At 40.3% G+C, this 21,285-nt stretch overlaps 2 protein-coding genes across 2 annotated transcripts; one reads left to right on the forward strand and one right to left on the reverse strand.

The window, feature by feature from the left end:
- Positions 1 to 127: 127 nt before the first annotated feature.
- mospd1 (motile sperm domain containing 1) lies at positions 128 to 5,018 on the reverse strand. Its single transcript, XM_038700318.1, has 6 exons — positions 4,874 to 5,018; positions 3,122 to 3,422; positions 2,944 to 3,019; positions 2,463 to 2,695; positions 980 to 1,141; positions 128 to 849 (listed from the first exon to the last, which is right to left on the reverse strand). The coding sequence occupies exons 2-6, from the start codon at positions 3,276 to 3,278 to the stop codon at positions 818 to 820; spliced, it is 660 nt and encodes a 219-aa protein (XP_038556246.1). The 5' UTR covers positions 3,279 to 3,422; positions 4,874 to 5,018; the 3' UTR covers positions 128 to 817.
- A 1,286-nt stretch (positions 5,019 to 6,304) lies between these two features.
- ints6l (integrator complex subunit 6 like) lies at positions 6,305 to 20,431 on the forward strand. The gene is made up of 18 exons (XM_038699745.1): positions 6,305 to 6,604; positions 6,724 to 6,801; positions 9,992 to 10,141; positions 11,744 to 11,833; positions 11,991 to 12,174; positions 12,309 to 12,437; positions 13,055 to 13,218; positions 13,560 to 13,712; positions 15,257 to 15,389; positions 15,796 to 15,890; positions 16,006 to 16,116; positions 16,868 to 17,083; positions 17,204 to 17,330; positions 17,531 to 17,673; positions 17,808 to 18,039; positions 18,174 to 18,554; positions 18,669 to 18,762; positions 18,883 to 20,431. The coding sequence occupies exons 1-18, from the start codon at positions 6,494 to 6,496 to the stop codon at positions 18,986 to 18,988; spliced, it is 2,697 nt and encodes an 898-aa protein (XP_038555673.1). The 5' UTR covers positions 6,305 to 6,493; the 3' UTR covers positions 18,989 to 20,431.
- The last annotated feature ends 854 nt before the right edge of the window (positions 20,432 to 21,285 follow it).

The raw sequence follows: 21,285 nt of genomic DNA on the forward strand, positions 1-21,285 counted from the left end.
AGGTTAAGTGTTTTGCTCAGGTGGATGTGTAACAGCGGGAACTGAACTCAGGTCTCTTACACCAAAGGCATGTGTCTTATCCACTGTGACCCAACCTGTAAAGTGTAGAAAATAACATGATTTGATCTAACATCATACCAGACAGCTGGATTGAGACTTTATTAAACATTTGATGAGCATAGATATAGTACGGTGAACAAAGCATCGTCTTCCAAAGAAAATGTTTCCTTTGGTGACATGTAAAAGTATCTTAGGGCTGGAATAAAAATAAGAAGCCATTCAGATAAGGTATCTGCAAATAACTTCATTTAGTCCCCAGAGTCTACTCTAAAAATGCTTTAAAACATCAATATAATGATGGTTACAGGTGAATACCATAACATTTGAATGGCTTTATATACATGTTTGCATGTAGATTTCCTTCCTACTTACGTTAACCACATTCTGTAACATAATGGCAATAGAAATACAGACACGGGCAATATGAGGCCAGACCACACCTATAAATGGCCTCATGTTTCTTCACAGGCCCTGCTCAGGGACAGCTCCTCTCACACCACCAATCCTTTGGCCTACACACTGGAGGTCTCCGCTGTTTGCATCAGTTCAGTATTGTGTCAAACTATGTTTTAACACGTGGATTTGAAAAACAAGTCTACTAAAATGTATTTCTACCAGAGGACGGAGTGATCTGACCAATTACCCCGTCCCCCCTGCTGTCACTTGTACTCATTGACTCGTAGTAGTGTCTGTGGTGCGAGAAGGTTCCCCTCGTCTTTTTTCGTTTTCCCTCCTCCTCCTCTCAGCTCACGGCACTTCATGTGCGTAAGATGACCATTGTAAGAAGACCTGAAACAAGCAACAGGATATTGTATACTTCAGCATTTACTCTTTCATTATGGGGATTTTATAAAAAGCTGAGTAGTTCACATTTAAAAATGATTTGCATTAAGTTTGTGTGATTCCTTTTTCTACCTACCGAGAACATAAGCAGCTACAAGTTTCTTGTTAACACTTAAGTGGAGGTAGACAGGCACAGTAGATTCTTGCTCCCCCAGAGTCGGGAGCATCAGGGCAGCCATACACACCAGCCCAAGCAGCACCGTCAGCAGACTGGGGCCTCCAGCAACAGGACGGCTCTCTGTCACACACACACACACACACACACACACACACACACACACACACACACTAATAAGATGTATAACACTGCAAAACAACAATAATAACAAGTGATTTAAAGGTGGGGTAGGCAATTCAGGACAAAAGACACAGAGTGAGTAACAACACAGCAGTAATGTAACTAACGTTAACTAAGTTATGGGTTAGAAAACTGTCGCTAAAGTTGCTGCTGTGAAGTGAAAGACGATGGTACCAGATTCAGCACATCAGCTCCAAACAGCGATACTCACAACTCTCCTGCTACTATAGCTACTATCACAACAACAACATGTCTTGGCGAACTAGAAAGTAAGCTGAATGTGAGTTGGCAAGTCATTTAACGTTTCCTGACACAATCATGGCTGGAATAGTGTTGTGTGGCGGGTTGCGTGCCACTTTGTTTATTTCCCCTTTACAGAGGCAGGGCTGTGTACAAACACCAGTATTATTTTTTAGCATTCACACAGAACAGACAGCTGGCGGGCCGTGAGGAGAATTAAAAAAATAAATAAAGACGTGTATTGGATTCGTATCGCATACCCCACCTTTAACAGATGTAAGATGTAAGACCAAAACTATGTAACTCTCCCATCATTTAACAAACAAATGTTATGGCAAAGAATTATTATTTAGCTTGCGTGTAAGTCAGAGGGAAGAAGTTAGAGCTCAAAGAATGTTGCAGCTGAACAAGATCAGACAGGGTTTATGACACTGAAGCACATGAAATGATAACTATGCACTTTGAACAACCATAATCGAAGGTGTTTATACATGTGAATAGTGAATACCCCCCCACTTCAGAATTAGTATGTTGGTAAATGTGGCATACACATAATAATTAAGATAAATTTGATCTTGTATGCAATGAGGCTTTGGCTTGTACTTCCACTTTTAAATGACAGCCTGAGAGTGATTACCTGATAGTTTTCCTACTGATCTGAGTGCATAAAAATTGTGTTTTGTTTTATCAACCATGTATGCAATAATCTGAACAGGAAGCAGGTAAATGCGGAATCAGTGAGCAAACACACACAGTATACACGTACCTATCTATCTTGCTGCTGTGTATGAAGAGATGATTACAACCTGTACATTTTTATGTTATTATTGTCCTACTATGTTTGTGAGACAAATAGTTTTTTCATACTAGATAAGACAGTTAGGCAGATAGAATGTTCATAGGCCATAAAAGGCAGTGTAACATACCATGTCCTATAAATGGTATGAAAGTTCCCATATTTGAGTTTATGAGCATTTGGCTCCATCTAGTGGTAACAACGCACAACACACCTTCGTCCTACCTGTCTGAAATGCAGTTTGTTCAAAAAACTCGCTCTCTGCGAACTGCTCTTTGATTCTGCGTTCCTCATCTTGGGGCCGGGGGCTGGGCGGCTCCTGTGAGGCTGAGGGACGGAGGGTAGCAGTCACCTCTTTGCGACCCAGAGCTTTCCGCTGACTCTGCTCCGACACCTGCAGTCGGAACTTGTCGTACACCCCATAATGGCATGCCCGCACGTCTCTGTGTCTGATTACTCTGTGTGGACATACGAAAGTTAGATAGACTCCTTACTTGGTCAGATGGGGAAGTCTGCTGTATAAACAATCATGTGACTCAAAGCACGCAGTAAAACTGCCCAACAAACCTAAGTAAGCAATAAACAATAAAGACATGGACGGAAATCCACAGAGAACAACAAGCTCATAGATAAGATATTTAGTCCCTTTAGTGCTATACTACTGCATGAAAAAATAATAATGTCCTATACACAAAAACAAACTTACATGTCAACACAACACTGTGGTTTAACAGCTCCGGTGGCATCCACCACAGTGTACTTGTTTGGCGCTGTACACAGCACTGATAAAAAGACAAGAATACACCGATTATGCAGATAATCCGGAGGACATAACAAAAATAATACAGCATACATGGAAACTCAAGCAGACTGTGCCAACTGACCTTTAAACTTGAGGGCGAACTCATAGGGGTTGTAGAGGGTGAGCACCTGCTTGTGAGACGTCTGCTCATCTGCGTAGAAGACGAGCTCAGTGGGGAACACGAACACGGGAAGGCTTCCTTCCACCAGCTCAGGCTGTCGATGCTGCTGCTGCTGCATTGGCTTCAGCTGAGCTCTTCCCCTTCCCCGTCCACGGTCTGTCTGGGCCCCCCACCTCTCTCTCCACAAACTATCAAGCTGTGTAAGCTCCCTTCAGGTGGAAATGGCACTTCCCGCTCATCGCCTCAGGGCCAGGACATGGTACTGTGAAGAGACACAGGGCATGAAGAGTAAAATACATTTACTCAAGAGGCACCAGTAAAACACTTATTCACATTTTGTCACACTTTCAATTTTTTCCCACTACATTGCAGAATGAAATATTGCATTATTACTGTTTTATGTATCCAACAGCTGTTGTTTTTGTCTTTACTGTTATGATGCCATTCCAGATTCTTAGCTACAGCCCAACTGATACTGGATTTTTTCAGGCCAATATCGATATATATCGATTTTTTCTTTTTTTTTTTTTTTAATGTTAGCAAATAATGATAAACTTATCTAATGCCAACATTGTTTTCAAACCACCTCTAATATGTCTTTGGCATTTCAAAACCGCCATTTCTTAATGACCCGCATCTATATACTGATACTCTGTATATATCTGTAATAAGTTGCTATCCGCTGATATATCAACAAGGCTGATCTATTGGTCTAGCTCTGGTTTAAACTATTAAAAAAGGAAATGAAGAAGTTACACAATATATATTAAAATACTGCTTAAACAAGATAAACCTTAATGGAATTAACTCTGTAAGGGACCATTTTAATAACAATACTTAATTAATTAATACTATAATGTAACTTTAAATGCTGGATTTTAATGGGGGTCTAATCCTTCAAGTCAATTGTATTTATATAACGCAATATCACAAATAAACTTCCTGAAGGTTATTGTCAATATGAACAGTATATGACACCCTCGTGTACAGCTTTTCAGGTAAAGTGTTAGGACGCTTCTTTTTAGCCAAACAAGCTCACTTCAAGAGATCAAGGCAGAGCAGGGCTCTAAGAGGAGGCCAGCCATGAATTCAGTAAGCGGACTCCATGTGGCTGGTCACGTGCCTCTGTGTGTTTACATGGTTACGGTGGAGCTCGAGGGACACATTTTTTTGTTCTCAACATGCACATGAAAATCCACGATCAACTCGTTAAATTTGCAGCAGCAAGGCTTTAGTGAACTGTTTTTTAACTGTTAACTGTTTGATGTGGACACTTTGCTTCATGTTTAAGCTATCCAGCCAACTTTATATTCGCATTTAGATTATGTGTCAGCATAAAACGTAACTGCCTTCTTTAAACTGCAGAGTAATCGTGGGTGACAAGCTGTTTTTACGTCTATGGTGACATGGTAAACAAAACAAGTTGGTTATAAAATTAGCGACACTGTAATTTAGATAAATTCTACCATACCTATGGCTCACATGAACCCTGCACGGCATTTGCTTTCTGTGTCACCGACATATATAATAACAATATCGTTAATGCTAACGTTGTTTAGTAGTGTTAACGTTGGCTAGCGTTAGCCGACTAGAAAAAAAAAAGCCCAGATGTTAGCGGATAGCCACTTAACGCTGTCTACGCGCAGTGTCTTTACAGAAAATGAAACACAGACTCTGTTTTATTTTAGGGACAAACTGAGAGTAAAGCTTTACCTTGCTGTCAGCACACAGGTTCTTATAACGTTACTGCTATCACAAGGGTTAGTGCCTCTGATCCCACCCTGTTGTTGTTTCTCTCTCTAGCCTTTTTCCTTTGTCAATAATATACCGCAGACCTCGCAGTGCATGCCGGGATGGCGGAGGGCGAAAGAGAACGTGCAAGACGTCAACAAAGCCGACGTAAAGATGTTCCCAGCAACTGTTTATAACTAATAACCTTCCCTGTCCAAAGTATGCAAATGATGAGTGTGTATACACGCCATAAACCACGCAAATTAAGTTATACTTGCGGAACACTTTGAGGTATTAACTGCACTAAATTGCTAAATCCTGATAATCATATAAAGTGGCTCTAAATGGTCAAATATAGCTTTTTTAAAATATGATTAATAGATTTATGTGCGTTGATTTTTTAAAATGACAAGTGCAATGGTAAATTGTTTTTTTATACAGGACATACAATGTAGTAATCAGAGAAACATACTATGACTTTCCACTGACCTTTATGTCTATGAGGTAGCCCCCCCACACACAATCTTTACACATAAACACTGAGCTTGTAATAACTATAAGTTTGTTGTTAGGCGTGAGCTACTGGTAAAGTGTTTGATTAAGTGTTAAAAGGACACATCAAGAATACTCTTTAATGTAACATGGATGCTGCTCTCAAGGCTACTCTATTAATGCTACGAGATCACATGCAAGAGGTACTTTATATGATTTTACGGTCCTTTCCCCTGTTATATTTTTAGTATAATGTCATTTTGGTTGTATGGATATTTATATTTGCGTTTGTTCTATCTATACTCAGTTTTTGTTTCTAACCTAAATGCGTATTTCCTCTTGATTGTGCCATTGCAACATAAAATGCATATACCGTAAATATGACACTTGATTCATAGACTTAACCTTATACAATGTCCAATTTAAATATGTCTGTGTTTACTGGTTTGGCTATGTAACTGCACGTGTTCTTGTTATGTTGTGTTTCAGAGTCGGGAGGGCGGCCCTTTTGCGACGCCTTGAACGCAGCAAGAGAGAGAGAAAGACAGTTTTTTTTCGTGTGTGTGTGTGTGTGTAAGAGAGGGGCGGGAATTGGCAAGAAATTTCAAGAAATTTCAGGTCTTTGAATATGATATATTCAGCTACATCTATCAGTTGTTTGATGTCAAAGCAGGCATATATGTTACTTTATGATAATGATCATACATACACATAGCAGAGCCATGACCATACTTGTGAACATCCGTCCATTAAGCAAACATAAAACTGACACGGTAAACTGATGATGTATACACGAGACATCTTCTCGACCTCGTTATATATATTTATATATGGAAGGGGGCGTGGTCAGTGGAGTCGGACTCAGCCAATGGCGTCGCAGTGGAGGGAGCGGGGCGTTCCACTCGGTTAGGAGCAGAAGTTGAACAGCGCGAGCTGAGACAGAGCTCTAGAAAGGCAGATAGAGAGGGAGCAGAGGCAACGGCCCTCTTCTGGAGGGGGGGCTTATTATAACAAATATACACACATGTGTGAACAGTTTGGCCGCACGATAGGTCATATGTGGATAACAGTTATTTTAGAAAAGCATACATTCGCGGCTTTACATTTAAAATGCCTATTTTACTTTTCCTGTTAGACACGTCCGCCTCTATGAATCAGCGCACTTATTTGGGTACGACGTATCTGGACGTTGCTAAAGGCGCGGTTGAGGTCTTTATGAAGGTAAAGAATGATTTTACCCCGACTTTTTTCAGCAAGTATGCACCTTTGGAGAGCTTAGGGTTCCTTGGGCAAGACTGGTCGAAATTAATATATGTTGTTTTGGTTTTCTTTTTTGACAGCTGCGTGCCCGAGACCCGGCTAGTAGAGGCGACAGGTACATGCTAGTTACATTCGATGATCCACCATACGGAGTGAAGGTAATTAGCAACTGATAACATTTTTACATTTCACAAGACGGACGTATTTTTCTGTCAGTGAGACTTTATTGTCCTTCTGGTTTGTAGTCAGTGTTGGGCGACGTCCCGGTGGCGAAAAACGGCTATTTTTTGCTCCAAATACCCACAGACCCGGAGCTGCACTGCCTCCGACCATCCAGCGGACATTTTGCTTTTGTGTTGAGAAAAGTCTCGGGCGTTGAGATGGAGGCGGAGAGATTTATTATCGCCTGTGACGTCGCTTTTTTTTGAAAGTACAGTGTCTAGATTGGTCAAGGAGTCCGCCAATCATCGTCTACTCCGCCCTTTGCACCATACACGCATTATCATTGGCCAATATGTGCTGAAAGTTGATAAGCCCTCTTCATCATGAGATTTTTTTTAATTTTTATGTGAGTTCGCTATAAGAAAATTATCATAATTCATATGATAATTATTTGTCATACGATACTATGAGCATTACGGCCCAGCATACAAACTAACACGGTTTTTATACACACATCCAGCCAAAAACATGTGAATCACTGCAGTCATTTCAGGGGGTTTATGTCAGCAAAGCTATCCTCACCACTAATCTATTGGCTTGTTTTATGACCTGGCACACATCTCTCTCTGAGCTTTTCATGCCCAATAAAATACAATCTTAAGTACCCACATGAACCCCTGAAGTCCCCGAGCTGCTTCAGTGGCTGGTGTGTATTAGAAATCTCTTGGCTCTCCTAAGCTGTCTACAAACAACACTATGACTCTCAACACAATATGTCTGCTTACTTTGTCCCATGCCCTTAATGCTTAAAGACATATAGAATAGTTTGCTTTCTTTGTAAAGTCTTTTTTGCTTGCATGACCAAATTCCAAAATCCCAGTGCTGGAAAGTAGAAAATTACTTTATCTTTAGTAGTAGTTGCTGGTGGGAGGTTTAGGAGATAAATACTGAGGCAAATGTTATAAAGCATAGTACAAGTCAAAAGGTACCTGTAATGACTAGTTAATTACACATTTCTTGTTTTATAATACTCTTAAAAGTTCAATTTCAGGGTACTTTGCTGCAGCTTTTTAGAGCACAAGACCAGAAACGACAATATTACAGTCTCTTCATGATAATTGAAAAGAAACGATATAATGATATAGTAAAATATTTTACACTCTTTGTTTGCCATCCTTAATGCCTGGGCATTCTAATTCATATCATACATGCAACAAAGAAAATGGGAAATGTTTGAATAATTAAACATGTGCTGGGAGTGAGAGTGAGTTGAAAAATATAGCTGGGGCAACATACATTTAATGGTGTAAAATAAATTACTTTTATTTTATCAGCTGATTAGAGGTTTTGTCTTGTCCAACCAATTAAAAATATTTAGCTCACTAGGATTTAGGTATTAAATTACACTTTTGACCACTCTGTTAAAAATGATCTTCTTACAGTTTCACTTTGGCTACTTAACCTATATTAGGTAAATACATTTTTTGTATAATGATACTAATATAACCCTTCTGATAGATAAGCAGAGCTTATGTTTAAGAGATACTACTTCCCCTTTCTCAAATAGTAGGCTATTTTAAACAAAGAACCTTTATATGAGTACTTTTATTGTAATATATTTAGTGTACTTTCAGCACTCCCTTCTTAACCCACCCCATTTTGTTACGGTAGATGAATTTGAAGAGTTTTTTTTTTCCAATTAACTAAAGTACAGTCTTAGTGTAGGCTTAGTGTTAATATTTAAAACTGTGTAAGAGCAAAATAACTGTCCTCCAAAGGACCATTTTGAGCTCACTACGCCAGCACTTATTATTGAGTAATTTTTATTCTGTTGCTGGAGGACTGGAGTCATGATAACATGTTATGATTGGATGCTGTCATTCATGTGATGCTACTTCTTTCAGTCATTCACCTTGCAGTATTCAAGTCCAGATTATTGCATCCTGTATCCCATCATATAGTCTCATGTGTAACATCAGTCAAATGATCCAACATCTGATTCTCCTCCCTGACAAAAAAAAACATCCAGCTGCTGCAGTCTGAAGTGCTTTCCCCCTCGTTGTAAAGTCTGTCCTCAACTCCTCTTCCTCCTGCTCTTCCTCTCTTTGCCTTCATTGCCTTTTCCTTTGTTGTTTCTGCCCGCTTTGTGCGCTGAGGATTATGATGAAAGGACAAGGTTGGACTGAATGGGCCTACTCTGATTGCACAGTTACAGAGGCAATAAATTGTTGATGTAGAGGGAGAGGAGGTTGGGTGAGAAGAAAATAGAAATATTCTGTAGTCTGAATTATTGAGTGCAAGCTAAGCCTTACATTTCTGCTGGCCTACACAAGGGCCTCTGTCTGGGTTATTACTTTGCTACTACCCCTGTGAATGTGTTTCCACCCACAGCTTTGCTGCAGTGATGTTGCTAGTCTGACTGTCTAATATTTACCTAACGTCATTCATGTAACACTCTGCGCTTTCCTAGAAATTCCACTGAAATCAAGGCTTTGGAATGATATCCCAAGCTAATCCAGATCTACCCACTGCCCTGATTCAGAGCACACATGTTGATACTGAAGCTTCAAGTTTCCTCTCTCTTACTCTACATCTCTGTCTCTGTGTGTCTCTAGCCCGCCCCTCCTAATAGCGGAAGTGGTAAGCTTGCAGGTCATCCTTAGATTAAGCATGAAGCTGTAGCAGTAAGGTACTTGACCCCGCTGGAGACAAGTCCAAGAGCAGTTACACTCCCACATCCTCTCCTGTGGGAGTAAATCGCCATCACAGAGGACAGAGTGTATTTTTGGATGCTTTTTATGTTTGAAATTAGACTTCTTTTCAAACAGCACCATCCAGCTCAAATGTGGGCATGAATTTCAACAATATTATCTTCTATTTCCAGAGCTTGACACAACCTCATCTCATTTAATGGTTACTATTATGTCATGTTGCAGAGAATCAATGGGTTGCTAACATTTTAAACTCCTTTTACCAAAGGTGGCAGTCATATGCTTGACATAAATCAGTTTGTGGTTGTTAGTGAACAAAGCTTGTTCTGTTTTCCATTCGGTATCTGTGGGTGTGGATCTATTTTGGTTTGTGGCTGTTCACCGTGCAATGCCACTCCAGGCCTCCTCTGCTTTTGTGTTGTATTGCTGTTTGCAGTGCAGTGCATTCACCACACTCTCCATGTGTGTGTTTCAGGCCGGCTGGAAGGAAAACCATGCCACCTTCATGTGCGAGCTGAAGAACCTGCAGGCATCTGGGCTGACAACATTAGGTCACGCTCTCCGCACATCCTTTGATCTGCTTAACCTCAACCGCCTTGTCTCAGGCATCGACAATTATGGACAGGTATTTGACGCCAACATCCTGTTATTAATTTCTTTGGCAGCAGTCTCATCTGTTGCTATAAGAGAAAAGTAGATTTACTCTCCATAGTAGTTTAATTTTAATTATAGCTGAAACAATTTGTCAATTAATTTATTGATCATCAGAAAACTAGTTTGATATATTTATAATTTATTATAATATTTAAATTTAAGTTGTTTTTTTAAGCAAAGATGCCAAACATTCTCTTATTTGAGCTTCTTGATAGTAATGATTTGCTCATTGACATCATGTGATAATAAATTTGATGCCCGGACTGTTGTTAAGAAAAAATAAGTAATTCGATGGTATCCCTTTGTAGTCAAGAAAATGGACATATTTCACTATTTCTTTACATTTTATAGAAAAGGTTTTAATACTCTAAATCAGGAAATACCCTGCAGATTCATCAATGATTGAAAATGTTTAGTTGCAGTTACACATCGAATACTATGACTGTATACTAAACAAATTAATATTGTTTTTATTTTTGCACCACTGGAGATTATAGGCAAGGCAGGCCAACAGACACAAGCTGAAAGTCAGGTGAACTGATAAATAAAATAAGCAGATAAGGCCATGTCCAGAGTTAAATGTAACATTTAAAATCATCAGAATAACGTGGAAGTACAACTAGAGAACCAAGAAGGGTCGATTTTAGTCCAAGAAAAGCTGAAAATAAAATATATATATATCATTTTATATATATATAATAGGGAAGAATATTGACTTTTCATTGCAGGTTAATCCACTCCGTCTTGCCTCAGTTAGCACTGTCGTCAGCTCCTCACACCCATCTTTCCTCCAAACCCCTGCTTGACGGCTGAGATTACTACCCTCAAGTACTGACACAAGGCCTGTGCATCGAGTGCGTGTAAATCTACTTAAGCATTCTCTGGGTGTTTGAATTAGACAAGGCCGACCCCTGCAGCACAGTGGTACGAGTCCTCTGTCCTTAACAAATAACTCAAGGACTCTCTGCAGCTTACAGATGCTTCCTGACACAAAACAAAGATTACAAGATGCAACACACAGTTCATATTGGTATCCAGGGGGTTATCAGTGGTGTGATGTTAATACCAAGCAAATTACTCTGTTTACCTATCTTTATTCAGCTTTGTTGTCCTTGTTTTTACATGTGTGTCTATTTCTATCTATCTTTCTATAAATTGTTCAGGTGAAATTAGATTGAGAGCAACGTACTTGGCCAATCAAGCTGATTCTTATTCAGAGGAACTGAACAGTTAACACTTAACAGTGTGTTTAAACTTTTATTTTGCCATTACTGTAAGCACGAAAGAGCAGTTACATTTTGTTTTTTAGGAGATAGGAATGGTAAATGGACTTATATTTATACAGTGCTTTTCTGAATTCATGCATTCACACACACACTTACACACCGACTGCTCATCAGGAGCATTTTAGAGTTCAGAAGCTGGCCTAAGGAGACTTGGACTGGGCTGGACACAGAGCCCAGAACAATGTTTTTGATCAGGAAGGTAAAGGAAAGAAAGCAGACTAGAGAGAATAAATGGGGTCACTGTCTTCCTGAACTTGCATTTAATTGCTGAATGTTTCCACACACAGGGCCGTAACCCCTTCTTCCTTGAGCCATCTGTGATCATCACTATCACTGATGGGAACAAGCTCACACACAGCTCTGGGGTGCCAGATGAGGTGAGAGCACAAACAAATGCAGTAGTGCTACTGTGTATTTTTTTTAATAAGGTGTTCTGTTTGGACTTTGTAATGACATGTGTAAAACTGTGCAAAACCCATTGCAATTTGCACATCTAAAACTCCTCTCTTTCTTTACCCTCCTTCTGTTGTCTAGCTGCACCTGCCTCTGAACTCTCCATTGGCAGGCAGTGAGCTAACCAAAGAGCCCTTTCGCTGGGACCAGCGTCTGTTTGCGTTGGTGCTGAGGCTGCCAGGAGCAGTCACACCAGACAACGAGCAGCTAGGCAGCGTCCCCACAGATGAGTCTGCCATCACCCAGATGTGTGAAGTCACTGGAGGTTCGGCATTTTTCTTATTTTGGTGCCCCAAATTGGGTCCTGTATTCACACCACCATTTATTTTTAGAATCGTCATGTGTCTGTACCCTTCAGTCTGTTATATATGATAGCCCTGCTTCCTATTTTTATCTCAGGACGATCATACTGTGTGCGGACACAGAGGATGTTGAACCAGTGTCTGGAGTCTCTGGTACAAAAGGTTCAAAGTGGTGTTGTCATTAATTTTGAGAAGACAGGGCCAGATCCACTTATCATCGGGGAAGGTGAGTTTGATGACGCTAACTGAATGTACAGAAGGCAACACTTTACCTTTGTGCAAATCCTGTCTTCAAAATGGTTATAGACACATTTCCGAACATGTATGAACAGCAGTAAAAAGTCGTTACATTTAGGTATAAACACACTTTTCACTACTCACTACTAGCCCAGTCAAGTGCATAAAACATGAATCAAATATCTTTTTGATATATAATATTTTTTGAGCACATCATCTTAACAGTTTTCAAACATTAACTTACTGTGGGTAGTAAAACATCTGAAAGCAGAAGAGAATCTTCTTTTTGTTGATCACCACAGTGCAGTTTTACACTAAAAGGAGAACTGTGTACATTTTCAAGATCAGCCAATCATGGAGAAGTATAAAAAAATAGGGCTGTGCAAAAAAAGGCGTTGTGATAATTTGACTCACATATCATTTTAGTGGTAGAAGGAGGAACTTAAAGAGAGCTAAAAACTATTTTAGAAAATGATTCTTAGCATTTTCATATCAGTGACATGGGTTTTGTCTGACTGTGGTTGCTCTCAAATTATTAATAATTGTTTGTGTTTGTCAGCATTTGGTTGAGAAATGTGTTCCTTGTACACCCTTTTTGTTTTAAAGAAAACTCAGTGGAGTCAATTCGTCCCGTGTCATCCTTCAGCCAACAGCCGTGGCACAGTTGCCACAAACTCATCTACGTACGCCCGAACCCAAAGACGGGGGTTCCAGTTGGGCATTGGCCCATACCAGAGTCCTTCTGGCCAGACCAGAACTCTCCTACCCTGGTGAGCAGAGAGAGGCTTTAAAATATGTCAGCAGCATCTCTAGTCTGTTGCTCTGCAGGTTACCTCTTAAAGAACTTGATTTATAATTAGGTTTTCTTAATAAAAATTGACACTCTGGGCTGTCTTTGACATTATACTGTCGATCCCCTACTGTGTCTGTGTGACCTCTCTTATTTTTCTGTCTATCTCTATTTTATTGTCAGTCCTCTTTTTCTCTAACAGGCAATAACTTTGACTTAGAGCCAATCAAGTGTCTAACTCTGCAAACTCGTTATATGATTTGACTGTTGCATTAAATATGGCTGTCAGTGTCCTCAATTATCTCAATCTCCTGCTCCCAGCCACCTCGCACTGCACATCCTGTAGTCCGTTTCTCTTGTGTGGACTGTGAGCCCATGGTGATTGACAAGCTTCCCTTTGACAAGTATGAACTGGAGCCATCTCCACTCACCCAGTTCATTTTGGAAAGGAAGTCTCCACACATGTGCTGGCAGGTATGGTAGATAGTCACACACCCATCAGCTCTGCTGGCTTGTTTCTACTGTCAATGGTGATGCCTTTAAGGGGCCTGTAACACGAAGCGGGATTTGAGCTTATTGAGGTATCTTCAGGGTTAACCCTGGGTTTTCAGTACCACGACTTCACTTCTTACCAGGGTAGATCACCATGGTAGCTTATTCTGAACGGCTAACCTGCTCTGAAGCAGGTTATGTTCCAGATAAGAGATTGACTCTATAAAAACGCCATCTTACTGTTACTGACCAATCAGCTCTCTTGGAAAATGACATCACCATCTGTAGGAGTTCCCACAGACTGTTTTTATGTTTGCTGCTTGATGTAGAGAAACATTTGTAGGCTATAGCGGTATCATCCTACAGAGACTGATTGAAAGCCTTGTAAGCTACCATTGTACAGGTTTTTACAGTAAGCCTACTTACTGCTTTGAAATGTGTTTTATATTTGCTCCCCAGTCCATTTCACACGCAGCCGTTAACATAAATGGGTTTCATTTTTCTTATGGTAGGCTGAATTTTATGAGCATATAGTTTGGTAGGGATATTGAAAGTTAAGTTTAATATTTATTTTAGGTTAGTAGCTTTCTTGTAGGCTTGTAGACCTCCCCACCTTTTGCAATGTGGGCGCAGGTAATGAGGTGAGTTTTCAGTAGCCAAAATGTTGAGATTCAGTATTTCACCACTGTTTGAGCACATTTTATGGCATTATTGGATTTTTCATTTCATTGCTTTATGAAGTTAATTTAGAACAATGTTTGGAACACTTTTGAGTGTGTTAAATGAATTAATCTAATTTTTGAAGTGAGGAGAAGTTCTTAAAAGTGAGGTGGAACGACCACTTTCCCAGTGCCTGAGTCTTTTAATGAGGAAATGCAAACACACAGCCGAGCTGAAAGAATAAGTCTAATATTTTCATAGACGCCATAAGAACACATCAAATCAACGCATTATTATAGACTGTGCCCTGTTCATTCAGGCATTCACACTGTCGGCGATTTTCTGTCTCCCTGCAGTCAGCTGCAGCCGTGCTGCTTAGACCATGTCGTATTTCTGTAGTGTTACAGTTTGCTTTTCGTTTGTAAAATATGATGCTCTGCTGCCAGTGGACTTATTCACGTCTGTGATTGGTCATCTGCTTCTAACACCGCCTCTTTTATGTGAACGCGCTCATGGCTGGATTGGGAAACCCTGGGTTGACTTACCGAGTTGATAACCAGCTTCGTGGGACCGCTTATCCAGATCATAATTGTTAGGGTTAGTGAAGCCAGATAACGAAAAGATATCCTGGGTATGTTGAACTCACTTCGTGATACAGGCCCCAGGACTTCTGAAAACCAGAAATAATGAAGCTGTTAGCTTTATTCAAAATATCTTTTCACCTTTTGGTTGTTGTGAATTAGTAATGAGCCTCACTTTTGAAGCTTGGTCACTAAGCATGGTAGCATTACACAGGTAGAAGTAAAATTTTAAAGCTCATTAACCAAAATGATATTTGGCTCTATACTTTTCCTTGTTGTCCTCAGGTGTTTGTTACCAGCAGTGCTAAGCAAAATGACCTGGGACAGCCATTTGGCTACCTTAAAGCCAGCACCACTCTCACCTGTGTCAACCTGTTTGTCATGCCCTACAACTACCCAGTCCTTCTCCCACTCCTCGGTAAGACAGTAACTCATTTCTTTAAAGCGGCCTTAAAACTTTTGGGTCAGTAGGTCTGAGCTGATATTAGATTTAAAAAGCTTTCCTTTTCTAGGTCACTTCATCCTTTGCAATATTTTTTCCCTCCAATCATCTTTAGCTATAAACATAAACACAAGTAACAGGCTTATAATAGAGCAACTTAATGCTATGCAACAGATGGATATTTTGGAGTAATGGTGTATTTAGAAGGATAAATGGTAGTTGATGGTCGTTTTATACTCACTGACTGAACATTGATGTGTGTACAGCAGCCAGCCCTGCAGCAGCAGCAGCAGGAGGAGGTGCAGGTGGATGGCTGACTGGTCACTGATCCAGAATGCTGAAGCTTCTCAAACACAGTCATCTTTTCTTTGTCTCATTTCAGATGATTTGTTTAAAGTGCACAAACTAAAACCAAACCTCAAGTGGCGACAGGCTTTTGAGATGTACCTGAAGACTATGCCTCCATACTTCCTTTTGGTAAACTAACACTGTGTCTTACTACTTATTCTCACTTAAGTAAACATTTACATTGATTTATATTGTTTCTGTATATGACTAACATCCACAGTTTCCCCTTGCTATCTTCTGACAGCCCTTAAAAAAGGCGTTGAGGATGATGGGTGCACCTAACCTTATTGCAGACACCATGGACTGTGGCCTGAGTTACAGTGTAATCTCTTACTTGAAGAAGCTCAGCCAGCAGGTAAAGACTCCTTTGTGTCCTTGAACATAAGACAGAGCTATTAGTTTCAGAGCAAAGGTATAGACGTGTTTCTTCTTCCAAAAATCTAAGCAGGGGACGGAATGTCATGGCAACACCTAAACACACAAGGCAACAAATGAACTAATATGAGGCAATAACGAAACAAACGTTATTAAAGATTTCTATTGCCGTCAGAGAGTACATTGGCATTAGTAATGTTGTTTAACATTCCTATGGTTTCAGCTATGATCAGCTGAGCAACTAAAAATGCTTGTTTTAATGTCTCATCTTAAAGTCAACAAGTCAAACCCTGTATGTGAATATATAGTATACATATTAATATGCCGATAGTTTATATTTTAGATAAATTTGGCCTGGAACAAGAATCATGTTTGATATGTCTTACAATGACGCTGTAATGAATGAAAAGTAAGTATTTTATGCAACGAGGAAAACAACACCTTACTCTTTGTTATGTTATGTGGTAGAGGAGTTGCAGAATGTTCATACTTAATATATTGATATAAACATAATGCATAATTGTTTGAGCTCCGCAGACTGATGTTAAAGATTGACAGTATAAATATGAGTATGAAATTATTAATATAAAGAGGCTCAAAAGAATCAACATAGGAAGATGTATCCCAAAATGGTTTGATGTGTGTGCTCCAGATATTATTCCTTACCAAAATCTTCTTAACAGACAGTTGTAAAATGTAGTATTTTCTTTCACTGTTGTGTCGGTATAAAGGCAAAGATGGAATCAGATCGTCTAATCGTCTCTGTGGGGAAGAAGGCTCCCCAAGAAACCGGCATAAAGGTGAAGAACCACTCCAGCTCTCTCTCACTGGCCCACCGCAGGGACTTTAAGCAGCTGCTGCAGGGAATCACCGGGGAGGGCCCTCTTCGCCTGGTGGACATGAACTTCAAAGAGTTCGCTGGCTTCCAGATCGCCCTGCTCAACAAGGTAGACTTTGAGAGAAAGACAGAAAGGACATCTCTGAAAAGTACAACATACTCTGTAAAGAAACAGTAAAAACAGGGCAAGTGCAACGTCCTCTGACTAGATATGCTGATGTGTTTACAGGATTTAAAACCTCAAGCCTATCGAAATGCATACGACATCCCAAGACGGAACCTTCTGGATCAACTCACCCGAATGCGCTCCAATTTGCTGCGGACGTCACAAAAACTGATTCGAGGGCAAGATGAAGGTACAAAACCCTTTAGTTATTTTAGTCTTTTTGACTTTTGCCATCCTGATGAAAGCAGCACTCAAACAGGTCATGGGAGGAAAAAACTGTTTTACAGTTAATTGCAGTGTTAAAATAGCCATATATATTATTATATTAGGCTGATCCAGATAATATTTGTTTGAAGTCCGAATACGAATGAAATGTCGTGTGGTTGTTAGACTATCTGCACAGCATCCCAGTGGCTCAGATGGGAAACTATCAGGAGTACCTCAAAATGATGCCATCTCCTTTGAGAGAGATCGACCCTGACCAACCTAAACGCCTGCACACGTTTGGGAATCCTTTCAAGCAGGATAAGAAGGTAAAAATATATCAACACAAAATACTGGTCAGTTCTCCTTACTGTATGCACAATGTGGTTTCTAAAAGGTGTCTTCATTCAGTATTCAGACCTTTCATTCTTTAATGTTTTGTCTTCTCGTATGTTTATCTCAGGGGATGATGATCGATGAGGCAGATGAGTTTGTAGCGGGCCCTCAAAATAAGAAAAGAGGAAATTCCAGCGATTCCAACTCAGGGGCCACTGTGAAGCGAAGGCGGAGTATGTCCCCATTACTGCGGCGGTCACAGACTCCACCAGTGACCACCAACCATGTGGTGGTGGGAAAGAATCCGGTGGGGGTTCAAGGGCAGCAGAACCTCCTCAAACCCATCCCCCAGCACAAAGGTGAGATTAAGACGTACCTAGAATGTGAGAGTTATTCTGCATGTGTTGATCATAGGAATACAGACGCACATTCTACAGCACTAAGTGTAGTGCACTGAATAGTAGTTTTAAATTGCACTTTGTTACCCCCTCAGGAGTGGATGACAGCAACATGGTGGTCACTGAGAGTAACGGTGACGGGGTTCTTGGGCCTGAGTCAGGGGAGATCTGGCTCGCTGAGATTGACAGTGTAGCAGGGAACGCACCCTCACTGAGCCTAGAGGAGAAGGCCGGGCTGGTGGCAGCTGAACCAGAAGAGGACATCCACATGACGGAGGAGGGACTACCGGAAGATCGTCTTGATGAGCAGTCGCTGGAGGAGAAACACAACTGTGAGAGACTGAGTCCGCAGAGCCACTTAGAGGGCACTGAAGCTGACCCTGCAGTGCTTGAGACTATATTCATAGCCCCACTAGACGGCAGCCAAGCAGAGCTGAGGAGTCGGGTCATCAAGGAGGTCCGCAAACCTGGGCGAAGTGAGTATGAGTCAGTGCAGCGTATCTCATTACATTCGTTTTTATTCTAATCTGCTAAAGTGTCATACAGGGAACATTTGGCGGTCACATCATTTCTGTCTGTGTCTTTTTCAGACTATGAGGCAATACTCAGACTACTGCAGCAGGTCAAAGGACCAGTTAATGTTCAAAGGTACTTCATCCAACATGCTATCAAAGAGGCTGTCAGGTAAGAAGCAATGACTCATAACCACTCTGCAGTCATTTTCATAGCCTTTTAAAGCAGGTTCCCTGGTGGGTTGTTTTCCATTTATTCTCTGCTTCTTTCTGATTTCCTTTGCCTCTCTAGGTTCAAGAAGCGGGTACTGATCCAGCAGCTGGAGATGGCTCTCGCTGAGGTAGAGAAGAAGCAAGCAACATCCTCGCAGCTTCTCAATGATCATGGAAGTTTGTGAGGAAGCCACCTTGAAAAGAGACGTCTGTGTTGACTAGCCTCAAAAAGACTAATTGGGAGGAGGGGGGGGGGGTGCAAATGCACTGGTAGCAGACGCTCCAAATGTCTCTGTGCTGTTACATCACATCCTGTAAGAGCCGAAAGGTAGGGGGTTTAACTGGAGGAGGGGCCTTCAGGACACATCCACTGAAGATTTGTAAAGAGATTTGAATATAATCCTCCTTAAATTGACAGATGCCTTAAAAATCCATATGGCTTTTGTCTGTATCGGCACATTGTTCAGTAGACACACACACACACACACACACACACACACACACACACACACACTCTGTTAGACAGATACACAATAAGCCGTAAGATCCTCAAATGGCAGTTGTTGTTATTTAAAAATAGACCTTTCTTCAGCTGGTCTGAAAAGTGTTTGTAAGACTGCAATTTCTTTTTATTTTTTTTGTAAAAAAATGTTGTGCATTCATGTAGATTCATGGCGAATAGGAGAAATTTGATTCACAAAACGATACTGTTACCTAATATTTTCCTCGCCGTAACAGCTGATACTGAAGCATTAACAGTAGCGATGGGCGAAGAATGGAGACTAAATGTAAGTTCATGTTGCAGTAGCAATAGTGCTATATCGTCAATCTTAAGGAAAATCAATTGAGAAACCACTGAAAGTTAAAATATCCACATGGAAATGTCTGTTTTTGGCAATCCAGTCAACCTTCACACGTCTGTTTTAACCTAATTAACTGGCATTTAAAAGTCCGAATTGGGACCATTTTGTTACTAATTTAACAGTTCTCCTGTAAAAACACTTCACACTGTAGTGACGCACACTGACAGTATATAGATGTATCAGTATTTTGGGACACTTGCACATTACTGTGTTGGACTGGAAATGGATTTTTCCGTGAAATACCTACCACAAGACAGTTGTGTTTACTGGTTTATTGACTGAGCATCATTATCCGCCATTTCAGCAATAGAATATGAGTTCAGTGAATGCAGCTGTTAGTATCCACTTAGTTTACTCCTCCAGAAGACAGAGAGATAGTGTCCTGTAAATCTCCCTCCACAGCACCACAAACACTCCTTTGATTCCCAGAATTACTACTTTATTCGGAGGAATTTCTGCATCTGTCCGGGCTCAGTCGAGAGTCACCTGTTGTTGAACTTTAACAGCTGGTAATCTCCCCTCTGCCGCTTTTTACATAAACCCAGGTTGGCGCTCCTCTGTTTTCCTTGTTTTTATGACAGATGTACACTACTTTTTAATGTTCATAAGGAATATAGATTATTTTTGTGAATTTGTTTATTTCAGAGTATAAGAAATATTTTGAATAAAAATGTTTAATGCCAATTTTGTAAACTGTTAAATACATCTATAAAACGGAAAAGTTTTTTTTAACAAAACAAAAAATAAACCACAGGTAGAATGGTATGTCCTGTTTTGTGTGTCTGTGTTTTTCTATCTAGGAGTGACGTTTAATAGCCTACAGAGCCAAAAGAATTGTACATTTTGCATTCAAACATACATCCTTTCAAGCTGGTTCATCTTCAGTCGACAGAAAAACGTGTTTTTATCCACAGACGTGTTAGCTGAGACTGATCAATATTATCTCAGTGTGTTGGAGTAGAACAAATATTGATATCTACACAGATGAGAAACTAAATCCCATATGAACAAGTAATAATAATAATAAGCTTTATTTATATAGCACTTATCAAACAAAGTACAAAGTGCTTCACAACAAATCACACATAAAATACAAAAACAAATAACCACGTGGGTAAAAGATACAGGGGGATAAAATATAGAATATAAGAAAAAGGATCACAATAAAGTATAACAAATATGTTCAGAAGGAGGTAAGGAAGATAAGACAAGCAAACAAAGTGATAAGAACGGTAGGGCAGGAATAGAAAAACGAGTGGCAGCTCAGATAAAATCTGGATATGCTTTCCAGTAAAAGTAAGTTTTTAAAAGAGATTTGAAAGAGGAAGCCGACCCTGCCAGCCTAATTTCCTTAGGCAAGTCGTCCCAGAGCCTGGGGGCCCTGACAGCAAATGCTCGGTCACCTTTTGTTCTTAGTCTGGCTCCAGGAACAGACAAGAGGCCCTTGCCAGAAGATCTTAGGCCACGGGAGGGCTCATAAGGAGTTAAAATATCTAAAATATAATCAGGAGCCAGGCCATGAATAGCCTTAAAAGTAATGAGTAAAATCTTAAAATCAATCCTAAACCTAAACAGGGAGCCAGTGCAATGATGCTAAAACAGGGGTGATATGATCATAT

This window comes from Micropterus salmoides, unplaced genomic scaffold (assembly GCF_014851395.1).
Source record: "Micropterus salmoides isolate LMB-PRFRI ecotype aquatic unplaced genomic scaffold, ASM1485139v1 Ms_hic_scaffold_5, whole genome shotgun sequence".
Classification (NCBI taxonomy): Eukaryota; Metazoa; Chordata; class Actinopteri; order Centrarchiformes; family Centrarchidae; genus Micropterus; species Micropterus salmoides.